Below are 27381 nucleotides of genomic sequence, written 5' to 3'. Positions count from 1 at the left end.
TATCCAGAAATTTCTTAAATATGTAAGAAGAGAATTACGACCAATTTCTATATGAGCTTTATAGCAAATGCAAGTTCTACATTCCTTTCTTACAGATCTAAAAACAGTTATTTTCTAAACAGTTCCTACAAATTCTTTTTTTTAATATTCTAAGCTCTTCCACAAGCCCTTTAAAACTTTATTAGAACACTTGAAATTTCCATGATTCTGTTGTTTTTAGGATTGAGTTTCGTTGCTATTTTTTGCAGGGAGAAAGAAGTAAAGAAAGAAAGCCTGTTTATGAAAGTATTTAAATGGCATTCTTTTGTGGTAAACAAAACATTTTATTCAGCAATATATAAATGAATGCAATACCAAAAACCACTTGATGTAATTGAAAGCTTAGAAAAGTATCTGTTCTGTGCATATCATCATTTGTGAAGCTTGTGCCCCTTTTAAAACCATTCGATAGTCAAATTGCCACCCTCTAAAATAGCACTTGCATAAGTCTTATTAAAAATAGAAGACACATTTGTTTCAATTGAAGCAGATTTCATCCTGTCATTTTCTTGTAATTATCTAAACTTTAAACTTTTGCTAAGTTTGCGCAGATAATTATGTGCAATGAAAAAAATAAAACTTTACTATAAAATTATATCTCATTTAGGTGACTTATCAGTGAGATACAGAGTGTGCTTAAAATCAGAAAGCATTACCAGCTCATCCCAACCTGCATGTCCATTCGAACCAAAGACTTCATTCTTTTGTGATCTTCCTAGAGTTCTCTGTGGAATCTGCTGACACCACACTAGTATATAATGCCAACAACTTATTGATGACTTACTGAGCTAGTTCATTCATCCTTTATTCAGGGAGCCTTGCCCTTCAGTCCAATACATAATAACAAGTCTACATATTAGAGAAATCTGCTTTCAGGTACCACTCCAGGAATGAAGGAAATCAATGTGGAAAGGCATTCTTTCCTTCTAAAAAGCTTTTTGTATTAAAGTTTGAATTTATCAAGCAAATACAAGGACAGTTTTAATTAGCTGTTTGGTACATTTCACTGGCTTTCAAAATAATCATCAGTCTATTAATAATATATCTGGAGGATAGATTCACATTCATGTGTTAGAATCAGCTTTCAACTTAAGATAGTAATAACAGCATGTCTTGAGTGGGCAGTATGGCCCCTACATTCTAGGAGGAATTTACATACTGTGCAGCTTTTAAGAGCAGGGGTTCTGCAACCAGCCTATCTACATTTGAATTCTGCCTCTGCTAGATTGCTGTTTGTCCTTGGAAAAGTTTGTGTTCCTCAGTTTCCCCAGAGAAAAATTGACAGTAATTGTACCTACCTCATAGGCTTATTCTAGGGAGTAAATGAATTGAGACATGACAGGTGTCTGCTATATAGAAACTGCTCAATAATTGTTAGCTGGACTTGTTCTTATTCCTGATAGACAGTTGAGCAAAGTGATGCTTAGAAAAATTTAGTGGCAAAGCTAGATTTGAACTTGTTGATGTGGATTCAAAGTATGAGTTATTTTAACTGTATTACATCCTAACTTCTTCAAAAATGAAGATGAGCCATCCCTGAAAATAGAATTTGTTAATAAGAAACTGTTTAATTTTTTACATTTTGCATGCACAGACAATAATATGTTTCTCTGCTGGGGGTGTTCAGCTTTACTCTTGACATTCCTTCTGAGTAAAAATGTGATGCTCAGTCCAAGTTGTCAAGATTGAAGGAGTAATCCCTACTCTATAATTTTCTAGCTGAGTTCTCTAACACCCAGTTACATCATATTATTTCTAAAGATTGTGGCTTAAAAAGATTATCTTGTTTGTTTACATGTTTATTTCTGTATATATTTATTTATCAATTTTATTTTAGGTTGATGCTTCTACTCAGAAAAGTGAAGAAAATGAGACATTTGATGTAGAACTCACTAAAAATGTCCAAGGATTAGGAATTACCATTGCTGGTTACATTGGAGATAAAAAATTAGGTAGTTTTTAAACATTAATATTCTATTTCTTTCATCTTGGCAATTGCCTCTAATATCTTTGTCTTATGAAATATTGAATCAACATAATGTATTTTCAGATTGTCATAAACTGATGGAAGTCTTCCTTAGGAATAATTTAGTGCAGGTGACTCTTATATTTTATTTCAGACAGACAAAACCATTGTCTTTTTCTGTAGCGTAAGTTTCTACTAGTGGGTTTCTTTGTGTGGTTGGTTGATTTATATCTGTGCAGAATTAGGATTTTATATTTGGAGAATGGAGGATGGGTATTGTTTGAGTGTGCTTTGTAAATAGTAAAGCAAAACAAAGCAAAAACAAACCTATTTCTAATCTTAGAACCTTCAGGAATCTTTGTAAAGAGCATTACAAAGAGCAGTGCTGTTGAACATGATGGAAGAATCCAAATTGGAGACCAAATTATAGCAGTAAGTACACATTTAATAACAGCTTTGTTAATTTTCATGGTTGAGAGATGCATTCTCCTAGTTCACGCAGTTTTGAGAACTACAGGTAGCGCTATACTAATTGAAGCTTGCTTTGGTGGTTTGAGCTGTCATCACAATTACTCATTATTTTGTGGAAGTCAGAGCATTGGATAGAAGCTTTATTGATGCCATTTCTAAAGGTGGGACACTTTCTTGAATAACTGCTGGTACATCTGCTTTCTGGTTTTAATGAGTTTGGTACATTAATAATCATATTTGTATTTTAGCTGCAGATGCTCCAAAACTAAAGACCAGACATTATCACTTTTAGTGTACTTGAATCTGAAATTGGGTTGTGTGCATTTTTTTACATCAGCAGAATGACACTATTTTTGTTGGCACCATGACCAGGGCTCCTTTTAGCTGTAAGACTATAAAGGAATAAAAGAAATAAAGCCAGATCCTCTTGATTAGATCAAGCTCATAATTGTATCCTAGTAACATTAGTATGTTTTGACCATATAGCTATTCAAGGTAGTATAAAAAGAATCCAACTTTCAGTTCAGTGTTCAGTGGAAACTGGACTACCCTAACTACTTCTCAGAACATGAATCCCAGAGACCCTGCATCAAGGGCTTTCTGGTTAAATAAGTTTAGGAAAAACTGCCTGTGATATCGTTTCTTAGGGATCCACAATACACATTGAAAACTCAAAAACTGAGAAGTTTCCCAATAAAGAAACTTGTTTAACTCTTTTACTTCAGAGGTTCCTAAACTTTTGTAATCATGTTCTTTCTTCCCTCAAACATATATTAATATTCTTTGGAGTACATTTTGGGGAATGCTGATTTATCTTAATATATATTTGTTTATGTGTAATGAAGTCTCTGTTTTCCCCTTGGGATCTTAATAGTAGTTAAGATAGAAGAGTCCTTGTTCACTGCAGCATTATTCACAAGAGCTAAGATGAGTAAGTGACCCAGAGGTCCATCTGCAGATGAATGGATAAACAAACTGTGGTATATACATACAACAAAATATTATTTAGTCTTATAAAGAAGGAAATTCTGTCACATTCTACAACAAAACCTTGAGAACATTATGCTAAGTGAAATAAGCCAGGCACAAAAAGTCATAGCAACAGAAAGTAGAACAGTTGTTGTGAGGGGCTGGTTAGAGGGGGAAATGGGGAGAAGTTGTTCAATGGGTATAGTTTCAGTTTTGTGAGATGAAAATGTTCTGGAGATGTATCGTATGACAACATGAATATACTTAACACTACTGAACTATATACTTAAAAATGGATAAGACAGTAAATTTTATGTTTTGTGTTTTCTTTCACATTTAACAAAAAGATAGAGATGTCCTTTATCAGTCTCTGCTCTTTGCTTCTACATTGCAACTCTGTGACTTTTCTTGAACTTTGTTCTATAAAACTCCTAACTACACCTGTTTACCTCTTGAAATCTGCTCTAAAGACCAAGTTGTGCGTGCCACCTAAGCTGGTCATATCCTGGAAAAGAGCTTTCCTGTTGTATCTCTATTTTAACATACAATGAAAATTAACTACTTTACTTTTTTTATTTTGGAGGAAAAGGAGAGGGAGAGAGTGAATATATACATATTCTAAATCCATATCTGATAAAGAATTAAAAATTGAATATATAGCTAATGTACTTGCCTGCCAGGCTATATATTTGAATCCAATAGAAAGCTTTTTTAAAAACCAGCATTCTTGAGATATAACTCACAGAACATACAATTTGCCCATTTAAAGTGTATGATTCAGAAGCTTTTAGTATCTTTACAGTTGTGCGTTCATGATCACAATCAATTTTAGAACATTTTCATTACCTTTAAAAGAAAACCCATCCCATTAGCAGTTACTCCCTAATTCCTCCATCCTCCCAGCCCTACACAACTACCAATCTACTTCCTATCTCAATAGATTTGCCTATTCTGGACATTTCATGTAAATGGAATCATTCAATAGGTGGTCCTTTGTGATTTGCTTCTTTTGCTTAGCATGATGTTTTCAAGGTTCATCTATGTTGTAACATGTATCAATTCTTAATTTCTTTTTATAGCTGAATAATATTCCATTGTATAGACATACCACATTTTATTTATCCATTCATTAGTTGATGGACATTTGAGTTGTTTCCACTTTTTGGCTATTACAGACAATGCCACTGTGAACATTCATGTACAAACTTTTGTGTGGATGTATGTTTTCATTTCTCCTGGGTGTATACTTAGGAGTGGAGATGCTGGATCATATAATTCCATGTTTAACCATTTAGCAAGAAGCAAGATTCCTTAACCTACAAAATTGGGATAAAGACACTTCCCTTGTATGATTTTTAGGAAAACCAAATGAGTTATTTATTTAAAATACATAGTATGCTTGGCACATAAGTACAGTTTAATTAAGCAGATATTTATTGAGGGTCTGAAATGATTACACATTTAAGTCTCACAAAAGCTTCCTTTCAAGCTTGTCATTATTTTCATTCTTATGTAAGTGGAATCTCAAATATAATTTTGCTTAGACAAGATCAGTGCTAAAGGAAATTTTTGACTCAAAAGCGGAAGCACCCTTCTTCTGAAGTATTTTCTTGCTTTCAATAAAATCACTGTCTTTGCTGTCATCAATGTTATGATTTTTAATTTTTAGCAACATTCTCTTACTTCAAAGTTGGAAGCACCTCGACTTTTAAGGAACATCATGCAGTACTTTTGATCATGCATTAATTTTGTGCAAAATACCATCATCTTGTGGGCTTTTGAGATACGGGTAGGAAAGTTCTTCACACTAGTTCTTCACACTAGTTGCTTTTCACAACTGCTGTGTTTGATTTTTTTTTTCAATTTTGTCCTAGCAGCAGCTATTTGGAACTATACTCTGTTTTTATTTTGTAATTGTTGAGGTGGTGAGAAGATAAAGAAATTATTTCCTACTATTTTGAGGATGTATTATTTTGAAACATTAACTCTTTTGTTATAAGATTCCTGTTTTACAAATTGTGCTCTGTTGACCCCTAGAGTTTCACTGTAGACATTACGGGGCGGGGAATAGAGACTTTTTTTTCCACATTATATATTGGTATTCTGTATAGGAATTATTTAATAAAAGGACTATTTTTTTTAAAGTTGACCAACCTTGTCATTAGATAAAATCATATACTCATTTTTTTAGATTGGTATACAGAGATCCTTGATAAAAGCAGTATAGAATTAACATCTGATTTAAAAAAATATTAAACAAGCATATGTTGATAAACAAGGAAAGGTATCAAGTGTTGCCTTTGGTATTCTGTGACTTTGTTAATAGTCCCAAGTTTTGTATGTGTGTATAGGTATAGGCCATGTTGGAGGAGGGCTTGGCCAGCTAGATTGATTGTGCTAAGGAGCTGGGCTTTTCCATTTGTTCTAACTAGGATTTCTCCCCTTACTTATTGCACCTGTTAATTGTGGTATCTGCACTGCATGTTATGAGGATGTTGGATCTCTCCTTGAGATAGCACATAGGCAATTTACTGCCATTGCACCTAGTTCCACAGCACTTTTGTCTCTGGTACAATTGGGTCTGAAGCCACCTCTTAACTCTCTTCCTGTGATATTGAGGGATCAGAGATGGCCTGAGCCCTGATTTAGGTTTTGGTGACCTTGTCTCATATGTATGATGGGTGTAATTATGTTGATCAGAAACTGCTCCCATAGGGCTTGGGGTTTTCATGTTTATTAATCACCTCTTCACTTTATTAATAATAATACCAGTTTCTGAGTATCTTTCCAGTACAAAGTGCCATGCGCTGTAATTTTGGGCAAGTGGGTACCATTATTCTCATATTACAGATGAAGATACTGAGAAATTTGAACCGAAGTCTAGGTTTAAAAGTCCGTAATTATTCCATTATAGCAACTTCTTCTGTGCTAGTACCTACCATCTCTGACATTTGTGTAAGGAATATATTTTTAAATTCAGGTCATCAGGTTTTCAAAAAAAGGGAAAAATGTGTTTTGTTTCCTTTACATAATGAACTTCATTGCTACTAAGTAGACAAAATCATATACATTCGATTTTTCTTAGTGAAACTGAATTTAAAAATTGAGCCATTAAAATCTATTGCAGATGAAAACTTACAGCCTAAGTTCTGTGCATTTTAAGAATTTTTATGGCACCTCAGAGTTGAGATTTTTCTCCTTTTCTTTACTACCCTGAGAGTAAATAACATGTTTATTTCTCTTAGATTAATTTTTGTCTTTGAAGTCTAAAGAATATAAAATTTGAACATGGCTTAAGAAAACCCTTCTCATAGAAACCACTCTTAATAGTTTATGATTTAAATTTTCGGAAAATTTCCATGTATCTACATTTAAAAGGATCATATTAGTTTATACCTTTTTATTTTTTATTTTACTTAGAAATATACCTGGGAGGTATAGTCATATCAGCACATATAAATCTATCATAATATACTTAAGTAACCCTTATTCATGGAGAGTTATGTTGTTTATAGTTTCTTGCTAATATAAATAACTGTATTACACACCACTTTGGATATCTTTTATGGATCAAGACTTGAAACATTTGACTTTGCTGTAATAGTATTATTTAGATTTGAATTTTACTTATTTTATTACTCAGCACTGGATCTTGTATGCCACTATTTTCTTACATTGAATTTTAAATCTGATTAATCTCTTAGTCAGCTAAAGTGTTTTTTTAGTAAATTTTAAATGAAAGAATGTGTTGGTAGACTTTCTGAACCTTTTCTGTCTGATAACCTCTTCTGTTGCCTTTGCACACTTGGATGATTTGGCTGGGGATAACATAGACTTTGCATAAGGAAGACTTAGGGGGGATAATCTTAAACAACCTTGGAAATTTTGTCATCAACTCTCTTTTAATTTTTTTATAGGGAAGGGTCTTCCCTTTTCCTTGGAAGAAATCTTAGGCAAGTGCCATGCTTACACATTGTTCTTAGAGAGTAAAATGCCCTATGGCCAATCAAAAATCACCAAATACAACCCCAATTTAGTATTAAAAATTTCCCATCCTAAATAATAATCTAATTTCAGACTGCCTCCCTGGCCTCCCAGAAGCCTGCTATGAACTGATGGCTTACGTAGGGATAGAGAATGCACTCTCCAGTATGTCTTCCCTACCTAGCTTTTCTTTTCCTCCCTCACCTTCTCATTGTGCTTTCTGACTCTTACCAGTGTAAAAGGTGAGAGAGGAAAAGACAGTAAGACACTTCATCCTTGACTGACACTGTTGTAAGATGGCTTTGTACTGAGTGAACCTGGAGGATATTCAAAACCGACTGTCACTTAGGGTTCCTTCTTGGATTCCTGAGAGATCCTCGTGGAGATATTTGAACTTTCCATGACAGACGGTGGATTTTTTTCATCTGACTGACTCTTCTTCCCTTTGGCCCTGGTTTCTCAGCATTCTGCTCCGTAGATTCTGTCTTTGGGGTACCATTATTCCCTAGGGGTGCTCTTGGGTAGGTTTCAAGATGGCTCCAGGCTGGCTGTCTCGTGTGTGTGTGTGTGTGTGTCTGTGTGTGTGTGTGGTCCCCTTCTGGTCTGTGCCCAGACAGAGTTAGGCTGTTGAGCAGTTCTCAACATAATAGCAGTTTTCTCTTGCTTCACTTTCAGAGCAGTTAAACAGCCTCTCCCTTAACCTCCTTACAGAGCTAGACACAATCTACTTACCTTCTTCCCTACAACATGTGACACAGCTCTTCTGACTTGTGGTCAAAGGCTAAACATCTAGGTGGAGTGGGGACTTACAGCACTCTTCTCTCTAGAAAAAAACAAAACAAACCTCCTTTAAATTTTTCCTAATCTCTAACAACCCAGCCCATTTATGCCCTAAATGTGTACAAATTATAATTCTTGACCAGTTAGTTTAAATTTCTGCATGGTGGCCATCTCACAACATGGTATAGGATATAAATAATCATAGCATCTCAAACATAATTTCCATTTTCACATATGTTAACACTGAATATAAAATTTTGGGTTTGTAACTTCTTTCACAAAGGATAACCTGCTCACTCTGTTGCCTAGATGCTGATAGATTTTTTTCTTTTGATTTTTGAAATCTAAGAATTTAACCATGATATGTCCGGTGTTAGTTTTTTTCCCCTTGTTTTTCATATACCTCTGATTTATAGAGGCAGATTTCTTTATCTACTAACCATTTCTTTGATTATTTTTTCCTCAATTATTCTCTTCTCCTTGTATTTCTTTTCACAATTATATTGATTTTCTAGATCAGCCACATTATGTCTTCAGTCTTATTTCCCTGACCATTTTTATCTATTTATTCTTGTCCTCTGAAATATGGGAAAATTGCATATTCCTGTCTTCCATTCCTTGACTTTGTTTTTGCAGTATTTAAAATCCTGTTGACTGCCTTCATTGTAACAGTTTTCTTTTTCTTTTTTGGTAGATACTTGTTCCTTCTTTGTACGTATAATCCCTATTTCCATCAATATAATGAATTATGAATTCCTTTGAAGGGAAGTTTCAGAAAATACCTTTTTTCCTGTTCACTGCAGTGACAGTCTCATTGGAAGATGTTTGTACTGATGCTTCAGGGCACTTGCCTTCTTTTGGACTGTGGTATTTTATTCTTGTGACCTTTAGTTATTCTCAGAGATCTCAGTGAGAACTGTGCTTGTACAAAAGGGAGTAGAGATGGATTTTTCTACAAATAATTCAGGAATTGACAAAGCAAGAAGGAAGGGGAAAGTTTAAATTTAGTCAGTTTCACTTGTAGATTAATAGAATAGAGGGGAAACCAGGAAACCACAATGGGGAACGTTGCCTCTCTATAGTAAGAGACTGTTTTCTGTGTGTGTTGTGTAACCAGGAGTTAGTTGGGGTTGTGTGCGTATGCATGTGTGTGCATAGTGTGACTTCACTGCACATATGTAATTCTGTGCTGCCTCATGCTCCCAGCTTGGTGTGACCTCTAGTACTTGGTGTAGTTTTTAGAATCACTGGTTAGGGTCCACATGCACCATGTGACTTCCTCCTTTTAATGAAGGGCAGTTGTTGGATTTTACTGAAGTTTCATCTTACAGACGAGAGAAACTATTCCCTCAAATGTAGAGATCCAGCTGGCCTGCCTTCAATCTCGTCATGTTCAGACCATTCCTCATAGAAGTTCCTCCAAGTTACTGGTATAGGGACTTGTCTTCTTCCATTGTTTCCAGTTTTGTTATGGTGTTTTCTCTGTTATTATATTTTTACTAGTCTTTCCAAGAGGGAATCAACAAGGTGGTGGTGGGAGGAAAGAGGAGAGTGTTAGACACATATGTGCAAGTTGCCATTTAGCTCAAAAGTATCATACGAAACTTAAGTAACTTCCGAAGTCCAATTGATCATTTAGATCAGAGGTCTCTAGGTTTCTGATTGAATATCCCCATTGGTAAAAAAATCTGTATCTATATCTATCTATACCCCTTTCTCCTTCCTCTTTTCTCCTCTCTATATATTCATATATGATATATGATTCATATATGATATATGTTGTTTTATATGTATTATATATATTGTTTTATGTACATAGTTAATGTATGTATTATATATGTGTGTGTATAAAACAAATGAGATTTAAAATATGTTTAATTAAGAGTTTTATTATATTCTTCCAGAAACCTCTGCAGTAAGGGTACTTCATCTTGGAGATCACTGATCTAGGTCTTTATTGTAGTTCTCATTCATTTAGTAAATATTTGAGTGCCTAATGTGGTCAGCACTGTGCTCAGAAAAGCATGACACTTAATAGCCATTTTATAGCCATTTCACAATTCAAAAGGAATATCAGTGACTTTGAATTTCAACATTAAATTTATTGTTCCAGTTTTCCAAACTTTTTAAATTTTATGTATTTTTAAAAATAAGGTGTTATAATCTGCATTTATTTATTCAAAAATATAATTTGCTTTCCAAAGAAATCTTTGATGTATGAGCCAGTTTCTCATTTCTCATTTGTGAATATCTACTGTGTGAACAGCACTGTTTTGTTTTTTTTTTTTTTTTTTTTGGTGGCCGCACGGCCTGTGGGCTCTTAGTTCCCTGGCCAGGGATCGAACCCGGGCCATTGGCAGTGAGAGCGTGGAGTCCTAACCACTGGACCGCGAGGGAATTCCCAGCACTGTGTTTTGATGACACACAGAGCCTGTCCTCTTGGAGGATGCAGAAATAAACCAAATAATGACAGAAAACGTAAAATTAAATTTCTGAAAAGTGCTGTGAAGGAGAAATGGTAAAGGGGACTTTGACTAAAGTCAGGGGCATCAAGATAGCTTAATTGTGGAAATAACTATTGAACTGAGATCTAAAGTACTTATGGGCGTTTTCTAAGTAAATAGATAAGAAAGAGCATGGGCTGGAGCAGGCTGTCCAGAGAGTCTAGACTGAGGGAACAGAACTTGCAAAGACCTCACGGCTGAAGGGAGCACTGCAGGTCAGAGAAACGGAAATGATCCTCTGGGGCTGGAGTGCAGAGAAATAGGCAGCATCCTGCAGGATGAGGTTGGTGATGGGAGGTGGGGTTGACACGGCCATCCTAAGCCATGTTGAGAATTTGGAGCATTGTCTCAAGGAGTGTTCTACGAAAGGCCGGGTGGGGTGATGGGATCATATCTGTAGTTTGGAAAGGTCACAGGGACACCGTCAAGTGTTTTGTCATTTGTGAACTAGAAAAAGGGAAAATATTTTTTGAAGAGGCAAAGAAATAAAAAGGAAGGTAGTTTTGTTATCTTTCTTTTTTTAAAGCCAGTGTAAGTATGATTTCGGAATTTGTCAGCACTCTCAGTAACCACTTACCTCACTGTCTTCTATACCTCTGTATCCTGCCTAGTACTGATTTCCAAACTTGACTGTGCATTGGGATCCCCTAAGAAATATAAAAGAATATTTTAAAAGGTGGAGAATCCTGGCCCCCTCTCTAGACTCGCTGGCTCATAATTTCTGGAAGTGAGACCCCTTAGCTTGTATTAAAACAGATGAAACACTCCTGCGTGATTCCAGTGCGTCTGAGCCAGTACTGGTCCCCAGACAGGTTTTAGCCCATCCCCCCACCTAGGGGTATACTCATTCCCAATTTTGTTCTCCCTGACAAGCAGTAATCGTGTGTTTCGCGGGTTGGTAATACAACTATCCTTTTATTTTTAACATGTCTTGTTCTTATCATAGGTAGATGGCACAAACCTTCAGGGTTTTACCAATCAACAAGCAGTAGAGGTGTTGCGACACACAGGACAGACTGTTCACCTGACGTTAATGAGGAGAGGAACAAAGCAGGACGCTGAGCTCGCGTCACGGGAGGACATCACAAAAGATGCAGTTTTGTCTCCTGTTAATGCAAGCGTAAGCAAAGGTAAGGCCACATGAATCTGGTTTTCAGTTAGACTCTTAACATCATTTTGTATTTTTTCTAATTCTGAAATTATTTAAAGAGTCACTTTTCGTCTTACCTATTCATTATGAACCAAGTAAAAAGGGAATTTAATAAAGTTGGGATTAACTGGAACCAGAGATGCATCCATTAACTATAGAATGGGCTTCTGAATAAAGCAGATTTCTATCCTGTTTATTCAGTCACCACTTCTCATTTGGAAACATGTACAGTCATTTGCTTTCTGTCCTTGCCTTACTTTTGGATGTCATTGCTACATTTTCTCTTTAGGGGGATATATGTTCTGCCTAGATTATGTGTGTGACCCCCATAATGTTTCTAAATGCCCACCCTTTCCTTGAAGGAATCAACTTTAATTCAATGTGTAGTCTTGGCTAGCTCAGTCAGTAGACCATGAGACTCCTATTTCCACGTTTAGAAATGTCATTCATAAGCTGTTTGTACATGAATATCTGTGAAAATTACTGAAATCCTCATGTAGCTCCCTGATGCAAGTATTTATTGGTAGAAGTCAGGCTGTTGGTTTGAAAGTGTGTTTCATTTCTCAGACTGTTGACCATTCTGGTATTTATGCCGTACACTACTAATCGCAGACCAGGAGAGAGGGAGGCAAATCACAGGAGAACTTTATTACTTCTTTGTACCATTAACAGGAGAACTTTAAGTACATGTGGTTGATGAAAAGTTTACCTACAAAAAGCAAACTCTCATTTAGGTGTTCAAATAAATAAAGCGGGGTTTGAAAAATTCAAGTGATTGATTATATTACAGACATAACTACTAAAATTTTCTTATCTTTAAGAAAATTATGAAGAAGATGAAGATTCTTTATCTTTGAGGAGAAACACCAGCATATTACCAATTGAAGAAGAAGGTAAACACCTGGAGCCAGGTTATTACGTTCTTTATTGTTTTTTAGAGAAATGATTTTTATAAATGTGATTCAACCTCTCTGGATATATTGTAAATTACTAAAAAAACTTTCAAAAAAGATTCTTGAAAATCCTTATTTACAGATTGATTAATTGCTCCAGTAGATTTAAATAGTTTATAGCTGGCAGATTTTCTTGCTGAGTCCGTCTTTTTTTTCTTCTACATTTTTTTCATCAGAACCTTTAGGAATCATTCAGTTACATACGTGGCTTTATTTCATTCCCCTTATTTCTTAGGATAGAACCAAGTTGTCTCTTTATTGAGCAAGCAGTAATAAAGTTAAAAGGATTTTTTAAATAAACACAAGAGAAGCTTTAAAGCATAAGCTCTTAGGAATGAAATTATCCTTATTTTGGGGACTTTTTCTTCTAAATTTTTTGAAAGTTTTAAATTTTGAAAGGAGTTATATGAGAAATTATTAAGCCTCTCTGAGGTTTCTCTCACTATATACCTAGAATTCATCAAACTGTTTCAAAAATTTTAGGGCGGCATAGTTTTAGTATATAATTATGCCCGAATGTTGCTGCCTTTTTTTTAGGGCTGGATGCTCTGTGCTTCCCTGACCTGTCATATTGCTTTAGGTGTTTGATAAGTCAAATCCACTGAACAAAGTCCAAGACTGATCTTCCTTATGAGAATTCTGCCCTTCACTAAATAATTATATTGAAGCTTTGTAGTTCTTTAAAATAGTTCCTCTTTCATTATTTTTTTTCTACTGAAAATTGTGATTTAACTTTTTTATTTTAAAGGGATATTTGTGTTTGCAGTGATATCCCAGGAGTGAGAGGTGTAGGACTCTCAGGGGTTTAGTCACATTTTGCTATTTTTACACTAATAGGTGTAGAAATTATTTAGGATAAAGTGAATGTCCAGAGGAGTGGGACAGGATAAAAATGTTTCAAAGCATAAAACTTGAGAGAGTAAGAGGGGATGGGTGTGGAGGATGGTCTTGAAGCCTCAGCCATCTGTTTTGCTCTGGTGAATGTGCATATGTGTATGGGAGGCTAGGTGCGAGAGGGTCTAGACTTAGAATCAGGAGTCCTACATTCTTTTTAAAATAAAATAAGGGAAAAATGTCTGAATGATTCTAATGCATCTATTCTAGTGCTGGTCCTCTGACAGGGGATAAGATGTTGTTGCCTCTTCCACAGAAATTTGACTCATAATGTGAGCCTGGACAAATCATTTGACTTCACAGTAACATCAGGAGACTGGACTTTTTTTTTCTTTTTTTTAATTTTTTTAAATTTTTCAAGTTTTAAAAAAATTTATTTTTTACATCTTTATTGGAGTATAATTGCTTCACAATGGTGTGTTAGTTTCTGCTTTATAACAAAGTGAATCAGCTATATGTATACATATATCCCCATATCCCCTCCCTCTTGCGTCTCCCTCCCACCCTCCCTATCCCACCTCTCTAGGTGGTCACAGAGCACTGAGCTGATCTCGCTGTGCTATGCGGCTGCTTCCCACTAGCTATCTGTTTTATGTTTGGTAGTGTATATATGTCCATGCCACTCTCTCACTTCGTCCCAGCTTACCCTTCCCCCTCCCTGTGTCCTCAAGTCCATTCTCTAGTAGGTCTGTGTCTTTATTCCCGTATTGCCCCTAGGTTCTCCATGACCATTTTTTTTTTTTTAATTCCATATATATGTGTTAGCATACGGTATTTGTTTTTCTCTTTCTGACTTACTTCACTCTGTATGACAGGCTCTAGGTCCATCCACCTCACTACAAATGACTTTATGGTTTTTTAAATATGCCTGAAATCTGATCTTGGGGCATTTGGGAAAGGGGGAGAATGAAGGGTTTTGTGACTGTAGGTTGGTTGTATGAATACAAATTTCAGTCCGTTGTTATCAGCAGCTTACAGATTCCCCACTTTCTCCATTCCAAATCCCACCCTGCTTGAATCACTGCCCCCCTGTGTAAACACAACAGAATCAGAGAATGCGGTTATGGGAGGAGGTAGGACTAGCTGACCCTCCTCTTTCTAACCTTCATCAGCTTGAAAGGTTTCCTGTAGTCTGTGTTCACCGCTGCACATTCATACCTCTCTGGAATGAATATACTTTTGAAGAGAAAACACTCATTTTGGGGGGCTAGTCTCCAAAATTTTAAAGAAATATATAGCTTACTGTTTCTAGTTTCTCAAAGAGAAAACAGAATCGTTTTATTAATCTAACACATAACAAACCTGAAAAATAGTCCTGGAGTGGAAGCTCATTCATTCCACTAACAAGGAAGCAGCTAATGAGAAATCTGAATTTTAGAATACTCTTTAAATTTGAAATTTGAATGCTAAAAAATGATATTGAAAATCTAATATAAGGAGTAGTGGCCTGTAGAGATTTTTTTTTTTAGAAGACAGCCTTTATGAGTAAAAACTGTGATGTCATGGAAATCTTTGAATATGACTTGAAAATTCTTCTCAACCAGTTTATTTTAGCTAAGTGTTTTAATTCAGTATTGTTTACATAACTTGTTTAGTGATTTTCTTTTCTGTTTTTTCACTTTCCTTTTTTTGCCAATTAGTATGATTCCAATTATAGGGTTTTAACTTAATGTACATTTTCCATTTGTTTCTTATTTTTTTATTTATATTTTCTTATTGTACATGGAGGTACATATATTATTTGTTAATTTATTTTGTTTGTTTGTTTTTGCTAAGTCATAGCATGGTCCCTTCTCTCCTCTGTAGAACCAAATGAAAATGAAAGAGATACACTAACATAGAAGGTAGTATGACTTTTTAATACAGAGTCAGAAGAGGGCCACCAAGTGAATCCTGGAGCTACTTGGAGTCTTTGTTCTTTTAAATAAAAGTTAGATAATACATGAATACGTTAATGGAAATATAGTTAAGACCTAAAAGATATCTCTTAAAAGAGAATAGTTTTGGAACATGCAGATGATAGGCTTCTAAACTGAATTATTAAGATGTGTAGAGAAATAAGAGTAACTCATGTCTTGGGTGAACAGTCAGACTTGGTATGATAGGTTGTGATCACAGTGTCCCTGGTACCGAATGTTAAGATATGGAGATGTTTGTGGTATGTCACTAATTGTGTCAACTCTTTCAGGGTATCCATTACTGTCAGCTGAGAGAGAAGATATTGAAGATGCTCAACAACAGGAAGCTGCCCTGCTGACCAAGTGGCAAAGGATTATGGGCATTAATTATGAAATAGTGGTAGGTTAGCTTCCCCTCCCTAACTTCCTAACTTGTGAACTGTATTTGAGCAGGAAGTTCCTGACAATAATAAAGATGACCATCATAAAGAGTCTTAGAGAAGTAGCAAACGCCCAGGGCTTTTTTCAAAGACCTAAATGTGCTGATTCCGATATTTTAAAAATTCAAGTTGGCGAGCCACCAAGGAGCTGAAGTAAATGAGATGGGAGTTTTAGAACTTATAATTCATCAGTATTTCTTACAGTAGTATGTATTATATAGATATTAGGAAGGGTTTTTCTGATTCTTATTCCTAGGATTCGTGGAAAGAATCAGAATAGAATGACAGAATTTACTTGAAAATAAAACAAAAATCATCATGCCCTAGGTACAGAATTGTAAAAAGGACTTTTTCCTACTTCTTCCTTATCACTCATGCTTTTACTCTCCTTGAGGGTTTTTATTCTGCATGCTTTTCTTCATTTCACTTATGCCATAGTGAACATTTTGTTTATTAAAGGTTTGCATACCTAGGGTAGCAACTGTGATCTGCTATTTTAAAAAGAGGTTTAACACAGTAGACACAAATTATGAATCTTTAGGTATATAGCAGCAAATTTCAGGAATTTCCAGAGGAACAATAAAATACTAGGTTAGGTAAAAGTTTTCATATTGCTTGTAATAGTCAAGTAACTCTAGATTAGAAGAGATAAAACACAACAGATAATGACATATAATATAAATAATAACTAACATTTATTGAGTACTTTGTGCCAAGCAGTATTCTTAGTTTTTAATACTCATTACAAAGTTTTTTTTTTTTAGAAACACTCAAGATGGTTAACAGTCAAATGAGATTTGAGTAAGTACAGCTGCTGTTAACCATTTTAAATTGAGTCAAGGAAAAAATACAACAAGGTCCAGCTTAACCGTAGTTAATTTAGCAGGAAAGGAAAGTTGGGAGATGCCTTCTGTGGGGTGGGGTTAACGTGACTGGCACGAATAACTGAGGCTGCATGCCTTCAGGTGGTAATTGAATAGTGAAGAGCACCCTTTCACCAGCCATTTTCTCACAGAAGTCAGACCCAAGACCGTGGACTTTTAACCCTTTGTGCACATGCTCTTTTGGTGGCACTTCCAGTAATACGTCAAGCGTGGGATTTTACTATAAGTAGGAAAGAACTAAGCTATTTATAGGTCTTCATCAAACTCCAGGTAAATACGACATAGATCTGGACTTCAAATTATTTTCTGTGTAGTTATACAGCATAAATGAAGTTACAAGAGGAGTGGTGTAGTAGAGAAAAGGATTGATGGACATTTAAATGGGGACCTGGAGGGCTGCTCGGAGGAAGTGATACCTAAATTGGATTTTAAGAAGTAGAAGGATTTCATCCAGCATTAGATTGCAAAGTCAGATAATGCAACATCTAGTATTAACCCTGTGCTTGTTATCATTAAGATTTGAAAAAGATCTTTGATAATTAAACATTTTTCTCAGTCCCTTTATCCCTCAGTTTCCTGAACTATAAAATAAAGGGGATAAAGCGGATCATCTTTAGTATACTCTCTGATTTTAATATTATAGTGATTGGACTCTGTGAAAATGGTGATTTCCTAACGTTTTTCATTATTTAGTGTAACAGTAGGAAATAGAAAGTTTATTCTCCTGTTTTAAGCTTTGATTCACTTTTAAAGACAAGTGTTGTCCCCTTGATACAGTGTATGGTCCAGAGCCTGGGCTCTAGGTTCAGACTGCTGAGGTTCAAAGCACTTTTGTAGCTGTGTGACTCTGTTGAAGGTAACCTCTCAGAACCTTGTTTTCCAATTTGGGAAGCAAGGATAGACCTTGTACCTATTTATGAGAAGTAAGTGAGATAATCTGTGTAATGGGGTTAGCACAGTCCTGGCACACGGGAACTGCTAAGGATGCACCTTGTCTATACCGTTGTTTGAGCTCAGGCTTTTGATTTTATCTGTGGTCACTCTGACTACCCTCTATCTGTTATCAGCACCTGTAGGCACTGCAAAGTGTCTTGGGTGCTTGCATCTGGCTACTTTGTTTTGGTTTGTGTTGGTTCAAGAAACTGATAGATATCAACACTCTTTCCAAGGCAAAGCTCTAAAGGTTTGCTGCTTTACAATAAGGTTGTTGAAGCTTTTGTGAGAAACTTGACCTTTTAGGGAGTGAACATAAAATACATACAGGAGAAGAAAATAAATGAAAGAATATTAAAAATTGTGATGATTTTTCTTGTTTCAGGTGGCCCATGTGAGCAAGTTCAGTGAGAACAGCGGGTTGGGGATAAGTCTGGAAGCAACAGTGGGCCATCATTTTATCCGATCTGTTCTACCGGAAGGTCCTGTTGGACACAGTGGGAAGCTTTTCAGTGGAGATGAGCTATTGGAAGTAAGCAGCTATTTCATTTTCCCCTTTGTAAATAAAATTTTGAAAAGGCTGTGGGAGGCTTAATGTGGTGAATAAGTAAGTTCTTATTTAAAATTTCTCCTCCAAAGTGTACTTGAGAAAGATAGGCAAGTAAAACTCCACCCAAAGCAGAAATTTCAATCTGTATGTACATTGATCTTACCTAATTCCTTGCATGGTTTTTGTTTGTTTGTTTGTTTGTTTTAGGGCCGGAGAACTATAAAAACTTTCTTTAAAAATTTTGAAACATTCACTTTTTAGAATAGGTAATATATTCACATGTTTGAAAATCACAAATACAAAGATTTACGCCAGTGAATTCTCTTTTCTGTCCCGGTCCACTCAGTTCTCATCACCCTTCGTTAGGTGTAACTGCTTATCATTGGTTCTATGCAATCTTCCAGATATTTTTCATGAATAAGTAAGAAAATTTGAATATATTCGCTTCTCCCCCTTTTAAAAACATACTAGCATATAATACATGCCATTTTCTAATCTTCATTTTTTCCATTTAATAATGATATATCATTTAAAGAAAAACTTCTCCTTTTCCCTTTATCCTTTGGGAATGATTTTATTAACTCTCCCTTTCCAAACGATTACACTGGCATATGAAACATGGGTGAAAGCTAGTGATTTTCCTGTGAGTGCTTTAGAAGTCCAATTCCAACAAGACTGTAGTGTTGCGTATAGATTGTTTTAGGAAACACCACTCCAGATCCAGCTATCGTTCTCAGCACAGCAGAGCCATGGTCATCCCCCGAGTACAGTTTATATTTATGTAATAAAAAAAATGGTTTTGAAAGGAGTAGTCATGTTAGGAAATGTTCTTTCTTGGCCAACTTTTCTTTTTGCACAGGTGAACGGCATAACTCTACTTGGGGAGAATCACCAGGATGTGGTGACTATTTTAAAAGAACTGCCTATAGAGGTGACAATGGTGTGCTGTCGTCGAACGGTGCCACCCACCAGCCCGTCAGAGTTGGAGAGCCTGGACTTATGTGACATTGAACTAACAGAAAAGGTACCAGGTTTGCAGATACAGGAGACTAATCTGAATGTATAATGGAAAGGTTAAATGGCATTTAAAAATTTTTAAGCCTTTTTTCTCTTATTTGGTATTTGATTTCCTCACAAATCCTGTGGCTTATGGGATAGACCTTGGAGTCAGACAGACGTGGGTTTGAATCAGGCTTGACACTTACTAGCTCTGCGACCTTGGGCAAGTCACTTCATCTTCCTGAATCTCACTTTCTCCTGTGTAAAATATGAGTCTTGATGCCTATCCTAGAGGGTTGCTTTGTGGGTTAAATATGATATATAATGATATTAGGTATTACTGCACATGTGTGCTTGTATAATTTATTCACACTATTCCTATGAATTAGACACTCGTCCCCCTTCACAGAAAATTGAAATATGAAAGTAGTGAGTATGTGGTACATATGTCGTAGAAGATACTTTTATGTAACCTCCCCAGCCCAGCGCTTGTCACAGGCGTGGTAAGAATAGGGGAGAATAAGAAGCATAATTCCAAATTGTGTAGAAGTCAGTCTAGCACCATGCATATCCAAATACATTTTATGTGGTGTAATGGTATTTATTATTATAATAAAGCAGGTGGACGGATTTGCATCCATGGTCCTACTGTGCAATAATTGATAAAAAGCAATGATAGTATTTAAACTAACATTTCATCATCAAAAACACATTTTTCCTATCTGATGTGGAACCAGATTCACGTTAGTATATTTTTACTAAAAGAAGCTAATGTTTTGAACCCCTGTTTCTGTGCCAAGTGCTTTTTAAATGTTACCTCACTTAATCCTCAGAAATTCTATGAGATGGGTAACTGTGAAGCCCAGGTTAAGAATACCGCTCAAAGCAACACAGATGAAAAATCATAGAGACAGTCTTCAGATCTCGTCCTGCCATTGTGCACGTTAATTTATTAATGAAATAATCACGTGTACAGCTCACAGGATTTTAGAACCCTTGTTTGCCTAGAGTACAGAACTTTTACATATAGCCACTTCCTCTTGAATTGTTCTTATTTATCATAAGAATTATTTTTCTTTAATATCAAAATAGCTCCACATTTTTTTTTCTAACGATAGACGTGATAACAGACACTGATGAAAAAAGTCAAAATCACCCACTATCATGCTGCCGAGATGTAATCACTATATATTTTTATAGGAGCTCTTTGAACCATACATTTTAAATGCCTATTACAAGTTAGATATTTCTGACTTGCTACTTTAATTCATAATGGTTTCATGAGAAGCTGTTGCTACTCATATGTGAATGTTTTATTCTGGACAGATGCTGGGAATCTTTGTTTTCCTTGTAGTGTTTGTATGTGCATCTGTGGATCTAGTGCGTCTGAAATAAGAGCTGTCTGGTCTGTTTATCCAGCCTCATATAGATCTAGGTGAGTTTATCGGGTCCTCGGAGACAGAGGATCCTGTGCTGGTGATGACTGATATGGGTCAGAATGCAGAGGAGGTTCAAGGACCTTTGGCCATGTGGGAAGCCGACGTTCAGAACATAGAGCTGGAGAAAGGGAGCAGAGGACTTGGTTTTAGCATTTTAGATTATCAGGTAAATATATGCTACTTGTAACAATTTTTTTTAAAAAAGATGACAGATACTAAACATATATTGTTAATAGCGGAGAAAAAGCAGATAATACTGCTTAGATTTATCAAAGATGTATTCTTGTTTCTAGTAAGTCTTTCAGAATAATAATTTATATGATTAATTGATTATCGTAAAGCATTTCTTTTGGCATTGAATTCTTTGAGCTCTTTTATATTTCAGCTCTTGGAAGTTTGAAGAATATGCAGAATACTTTTTAGGAATGTTACAGAAATATAGTCTTTCTGTTCCTTTGGGGAATATGCCTAAATTATTTTTATTTCCTTGCTCTTAACTGATGGTTCATATTTGAGTGGTAAGACAGAAAGTATTAAATACTTACTTCTTTTGTTGGAAGTGAATGATAGACTTATAATTGGATATATTGTAAATTCTAATATTCTTATTATTTGACCAAACTTAGGAATAATCTTAAATTGGTTAGGTGTAGCCTGCATCCTCATGTTGTGTTCTGTGTTGAGTAACTGAGGGCATGCTAACACCAGTCTGATGAAGTGCAGCTGTGTTCCTCATTAATTAATACTGAGCTGGAAAGCCATCTCAGATGACTCCAGGGAGTTGTGTTCTTTCTAGGGCCTGGTTCTGGAGTCTTGTTCTAATATTGCTGTGTATCTGAAGACACTGCATCACCAAATATGATATGGCCTCCTTCTGTATTTCTTCATTTCAAAAACAGGCCCTTCCCTCAGTATACTCACATCTACCAATGGTCCACAATACTATCATCTTACCAATAAACGCTGCTGTTAATAATTCATGGATCTCAGATGATAGTTACAAAATTGAACAGTTTATCAAAAGTTAAAGTTATAATTTTATAGTTACCTGTATAATTTAAGAGGTCTACTTGGGGACCATGGAAAGTGAGGATGCCACTATTTAGCATAGACTTTTCCTAAACTCTTTAAAATGGATATATCCTTCACCCAGATAATTCATTGGGAGTGTTGTATGAAATTTTTAAAAGACACTTGGAACAATTACCCATCTGTTACAATTCAGAGTGTACAACCTGTAACAACGTTTTTAAGTGTAGAAAGGAGCTACCTTCTCTTTCCTTTTTCGTTCTGTCAGGATCCAATTGATCCAGCAAGCACTGTGATCGTAATTCGTTCTCTGGTGCCTGGTGGTGTTGCTGAAAAGGATGGACGACTTCTCCCTGGAGATCGACTCATGTTTGTCAATGATGTTAACTTGGAAAACAGCAGTCTCGAAGAAGCTGTCCAGGCACTGAAGGGTGCACCATCAGGAACTGTGAGAATAGGAGTTGCCAAGCCTTTACCCGTAAGAATTCAGATTTTGCTGATTTCTTTTTATTTGCAAACAGTATTGGCGTTCAGGCTTTTATCTTCAGGTGTTCTCATGATTGAATCATGACTTTTGGTACTTTTCATCAACATGGTTATTGGCTCCATGAGTGTAAAGATTTAATTTTGAGTAATATTTTTTAAAAGAGTAAAGGGCAGAAAACAGCCAGGAAGTTCAGAAATAAATTTAAAACTTAGCATTCTGTGGTTTACTTTTGACCTTTTTTATTCCAAAATAAGGTGATGATCAATATAGAATCAAGTATTTTCGAAGAAATAGGCTTTAAAATATCTATACCAGTATGGTGGCATATTAGAGAAATTAATAGCATTAACAACTAACAGTGGAATCTTTAATTATCGTGGAAGAAAGTAGAATCTCTGTCAGAGTGGGTTAAGTTCCTGTATTCTACTGACTTCAATATATTTGTTGTCTAATTACTACAGAGCAAGAAATTGAAATTTCTAATGTGGGTTCATCAGCTTATAGCTCTCCTCCTGGGAGGGAATAACCTTCATGTTATTAATTACTGCAATATAAAAACAACTAATAAATTCATGCTACATAATGTCAGTATGCTTACTAGGTATAGTGATTGCAGCATAGCACTTATCACTGAATTGCAATGAAATATTAGAGACGATCTTAGTATTTGGTTTTTTTCAGTGTATAAATATATTTTAAGTGAAAAGGCAAATTATACCTTCTCTTAAGAAAACACAAACACATAGATGCATTTGCATAAACATCAAATGAAAGTTTGTTGACTTTGTCAGAGAGTTTGTTCAAACTGTAAGCTTGTTAATATATTTCAAATGTTTATTAAATTTTTCATTCTCTGCTTTTTATTCTACAATAAATTTATGTAACCTATGAAAATATATTTATGAAAGCACAAAGAAAGGGAGGGAAAGAGGAGGGGAAGAAGGAAGAGTATGTTAAGCAAACCTCAATCAAACCAGGATTATAGAAATCAGAACAAGAGATCAGTGCAGCGGGGAGCGTAAGAATGAAGATAGGCCATTATGGGACTCCACACGTTCATTAAGATTGACCGTACATCTGGTTCCGGTCTTTCTGTTACACAAGGAAAATGGCAAACGTGACTAAATATATGTTTTTTACTGCCCTTATCGGGAAACCATGCCACTTACTCAGAAGCAATGTTTTTTTTCCTAGGTAGATCCAAAATAAGTTTCTTTCATAAGAGTATTTAATATTTCAAATTTAATATGCATTGCAGTATATGATGAATATCTCTTTTACATAAAGTGAGTTTTACTGACCATTAAACTCATATGTGTGGGAAAAGAAGATAAACATTTTTTCTCTAAAATATTTCTGCATGTATTGGTGATATAGGGTGATATAGGCAAGACAATCTAAATCTTTTAGCCTGTTTTATCTGAGATTGTAATAAGAATGCTAGGTTTTCGGTCACTGTGATCATGGTTATAATTTGATATCTCAGGAGTGCAATTTAAGCATATTGTGTACATATAGAGTTGGTGGTGGTGGTGGTTTTTTAAGCCATGCTAAATTAAGAGACTTCATTGTAGGGTTCCCTAACTTTCCTTGTCAAGGAAATTACATTCTTTAAAATAATATTCTAGTAAGGGATGACAGAGAGAAATTGGTCCTTCTTTTTAGTGTTTTGTTTTTCTTCAACTTCTTTTATGTCTTAACACCTAAAAGTTGCCTTCCTTCTATATTAAGAAGTCATTGTTTAACCAAATATTTGGCAGGTAAAAATGACCAGAAGATTATTATAATATAAAAAATTATTGATTTTGAATATCTTTTATAAGAAGGATGAAGAAATTGGTAGAAAGGGATTCTCATCTAACAGATGATGTTGGTACTGGAATAAACATCCTCATTGTATCTTAAAATATAAAACTGTTAAGTATGAATATTTATCATATTCCGTGCTCATCATTTATGTTAAAGTTGTATGTTTATTATGACTTTATTATTTGAAAACATTATTTGAAAACTTTCCTGTTTTTTCCTCTCCTCCCCTTACTTTTTCTCCCCTCTCCCTCTGTCTTCCCTTTCCCTCCCTCTTTCCTGTTCTCTCTCTTTTTCATGAACTCATCCTCAAACACTGGGCTTCATTCTCCCTGCAGCTTTCACCAGAAGAGGGTTATGTTTCTGCTAAGGAGGATTCCTTTCTCTACCCACCACATTCCTGCGAGGAGGAAGGGCTGGCTGACAAAGCCCTCTTCAGGGCTGACTTGGCTCTGGTTAGTGGCCACAGCTTATCAAGCTTTCCTTCAAAATCTTATGTGTCTTATTTTTGCTTTTCAAAATATTCTAAAGTCTTGCTCTATTGTTCATTATGTTTTGGAAAACTAGGCATTTTGCTCTAATTTCATACTTGGGCATCTCTAGGCATTCTTTAACTGTTTTCAGTATTCAGTCATATATCAGTTGTTTTGGCTTCTTTTTAATGAGGTAACAGGGATATTATTTCATTAGATGTTAATAATGTGAAAATCACATAAATTGGTTCAGTTATTGATTAAGAGCACAAAAGCTTCCAAAAGAGGCAGAACTCGTGTTTCCTATGAATACATGTATGTTAACATTACTGATTTACCAGAAACTTTTAAATTAAAATTTTATTTTTACTTGATCTATATAAAATCATTTATTGTAATAAACATATTTAGGGACCACTGGAGGCCACTTTGTTGGGTAAATACATGATTCTTGATCCTGAGAACCTTGTTGTCTGGTAGAGGAGCTAATACTGTGTTAACAGTTAATAGTTAAAATATAAAACTAAATACCAGATATAAATATACACGTGACATTTATACAATATAAGTGTAACAAATTATACATCCTATTCCTAGTACTTCCACCATTGAAGCCAGGTTCCTGACCTGAATTTTTCTGGGGGGAAAACATTGCTCAGTGTAACTAGAAAGGAATATTTTTAATACATGTTTTAGTGGTGTTGGACTAGTGAGAGGTTTAGAACCTGTGGAATTCTCCATTAGGTATTTATAACCAATTGTGCACATCATGCTTTAAACTGGAGTATGAATTATTTCTTTGATTCCAATCCTAGTGTTGAGGGAGATAGTTCTTCAGTATTAAAATACTAATAATACTTCTATTAGTATTTTTCAATTGTCAGCTCCTGAATTAGCCATTTGGAAAGTTTTGGTGTATATTGTAATTAGTGCAATAATTTCACATTATAATACTTAACATACCAGGTAACATTTGTCTCTATTTCCCATGGGCATTATTACCACTTCAAAACTGGATAGCTTAGAATGCTATGAACTACATAAAGTACTATGGTATAAATGTATTAAATAGTACCCAGCTATAGTAAATTATTTTTGAAATGTTATGGGAAACAAATATATTACTGTCTCTAGAAGTGCCCCAAGAAACTATTTTCTCTGTAGATTTTACATGGCATATTTGAATGTTCTTAAATAAATGCCAGTCAAAAAGAAGAATTAGACCCACTTTTAAGTGAGTTTAACATCTTATAATGGTAATAGCTATGTAATCTTGTATTGGTCACTCAATCTCTCTGGACCCTAGTGTTTTAATCTCTAAAATAATTAGATGAATTGATTATTTGGATCTCTCAAGATTCTAGGGCATCAACGATAGGCATACAAATTGTTCTTAGGTACTCTTAAATATTTATTATAATCGATGACACTCTGCTTAGTTAATACTATCTAGATAGCAGAAGTTAAAGATTTACTATTTAGATTGTTATACATAATGTACATCTGTAAAGGGTAAACCTCTACATAGTGAGTCAGTAGTAACTTTGAACATGTATTTAAAATATATTATTAGAGAGAGGGTCACTTTAAAATGCCCAACCTGTATTCTTAATCAGGTTTTTGCAAGAACGTGGCCTGGTATAATGTTATGATACTTTTCTTGGCTAAACATATAAGTTGAAATCACAAAGAAATAGAAGATACGGGTTTTGGCCATCAAGACAAAATACTAGTAATATTAGAGAAAGGTAGTATTTACATCATTTCTGTCTGTTCTAAGGTGTAACTGTGAGTGAATTGTAAGAAGAGCTACAAGCTCATCATGACTTAATTGTTTCACTTGGCTCTGGGACAGAAAATAGTAATAAGATTTTTTTATAAAATGTTGTGAAATTCTCTAGCTCACTCTTTCTGAGTTTTCCATCAGTAGACGTTTATAACTTACAGCTTCACTATAACCAGATCATAATAAGGTCCCTTGTTTGTTAATATAATTTCAACATGAAATCACAGATACTATTTTTGATTTCCAGTGATCACCATAAAATTCTGGACCTGTAACTTGAATGGTTTTAAAATCTAGTTAAAGGATAATTTAAACAAAATATATTGTTTTGTGAGCTTTACAAATAGATAATTGCTTAGCTGCCTTGTTGAATAATAATTAATTTTAGTTGAATAGGAAAAGTGATGATCTCATTCATTTTATTATAAAATTCTAGGAGTTTGGGCAGCCACTTTTTAAAAAATATGTGAACTGGAAAAAAGTATTTTTTAAATTTATGGAAATATTTATACTTAGAATTGCTCCAAGCCCTTTGTAAATTGTTACCTTTTGCCCTTTTGTTGATGGAATAGAGTAACCTTCTATGCTAGCACCAGTTTGTCCTTGTTCTGTTGCATTAGTCAGTTTCTGATATGTTGAAGCGGCTGAAGAGGTCATGTAGAAAATAGAATAGACAAAAGAATGAAAGCAGTATGCCCTTTAGTCTCAAGTGGAGACTTTGTCATATATGTATCAGAACAGAATTCCCAACTGATATTGTTGTTTTTATTCCTAGGTGGACACAAATGATGCTGACTTAGCAGATGAATCTGCATTTGAGTCTCAGTACTCTCCTGATAATGACAGTATCTACTCCACTCAAGCCTCTATTTTATCTCTTCACGGCAGTGCTTGTAGTGATAATCTGAATTTTGGTCCCTCCCTTCCATCTTCTCCTCCCAAGGTAC

The 27381-nt window shown here is 35.1% G+C and overlaps 1 protein-coding gene across 10 annotated transcripts in view; it reads left to right on the top strand.

Annotated features, from left to right (window-relative positions):
* The window catches only part of MPDZ (multiple PDZ domain crumbs cell polarity complex component), a 169391-nt gene that overhangs the window by 71969 nt on the left and 70041 nt on the right, over nt 1–27381 (top strand). For 5 of the 10 annotated variants that reach the window (XM_061200431.1, XM_061200430.1, XM_061200425.1 and 2 more), the window contains exons 9-19: nt 1877–1991; nt 2349–2437; nt 11660–11843; nt 12685–12774; nt 15899–16008; nt 18251–18397; nt 19275–19439; nt 20834–21019; nt 22151–22360; nt 24514–24630; nt 27210–27377. In XM_061200431.1, the coding sequence (XP_061056414.1) occupies nt 1877–1991; nt 2349–2437; nt 11660–11843; nt 12685–12774; nt 15899–16008; nt 18251–18397; nt 19275–19439; nt 20834–21019; nt 22151–22360; nt 24514–24630; nt 27210–27377 (1581 nt within the window). The remainder of the gene's footprint in view (nt 1–1876; nt 1992–2348; nt 2438–11659; nt 11844–12684; nt 12775–15898; nt 16009–18250; nt 18398–19274; nt 19440–20833; nt 21020–22150; nt 22361–24513; nt 24631–27209; nt 27378–27381) is intronic. The other 5 variants (XM_061200433.1, XM_061200429.1, XM_061200435.1 and 2 more) reach the window with 3 other exon arrangements.

This window comes from Eubalaena glacialis, chromosome 9 (genome assembly GCF_028564815.1).
Source record: "Eubalaena glacialis isolate mEubGla1 chromosome 9, mEubGla1.1.hap2.+ XY, whole genome shotgun sequence".
Taxonomy (NCBI): domain Eukaryota; kingdom Metazoa; phylum Chordata; class Mammalia; order Artiodactyla; family Balaenidae; genus Eubalaena; species Eubalaena glacialis.
This window is presented reverse-complemented; position numbering and strand designations above follow the sequence as displayed.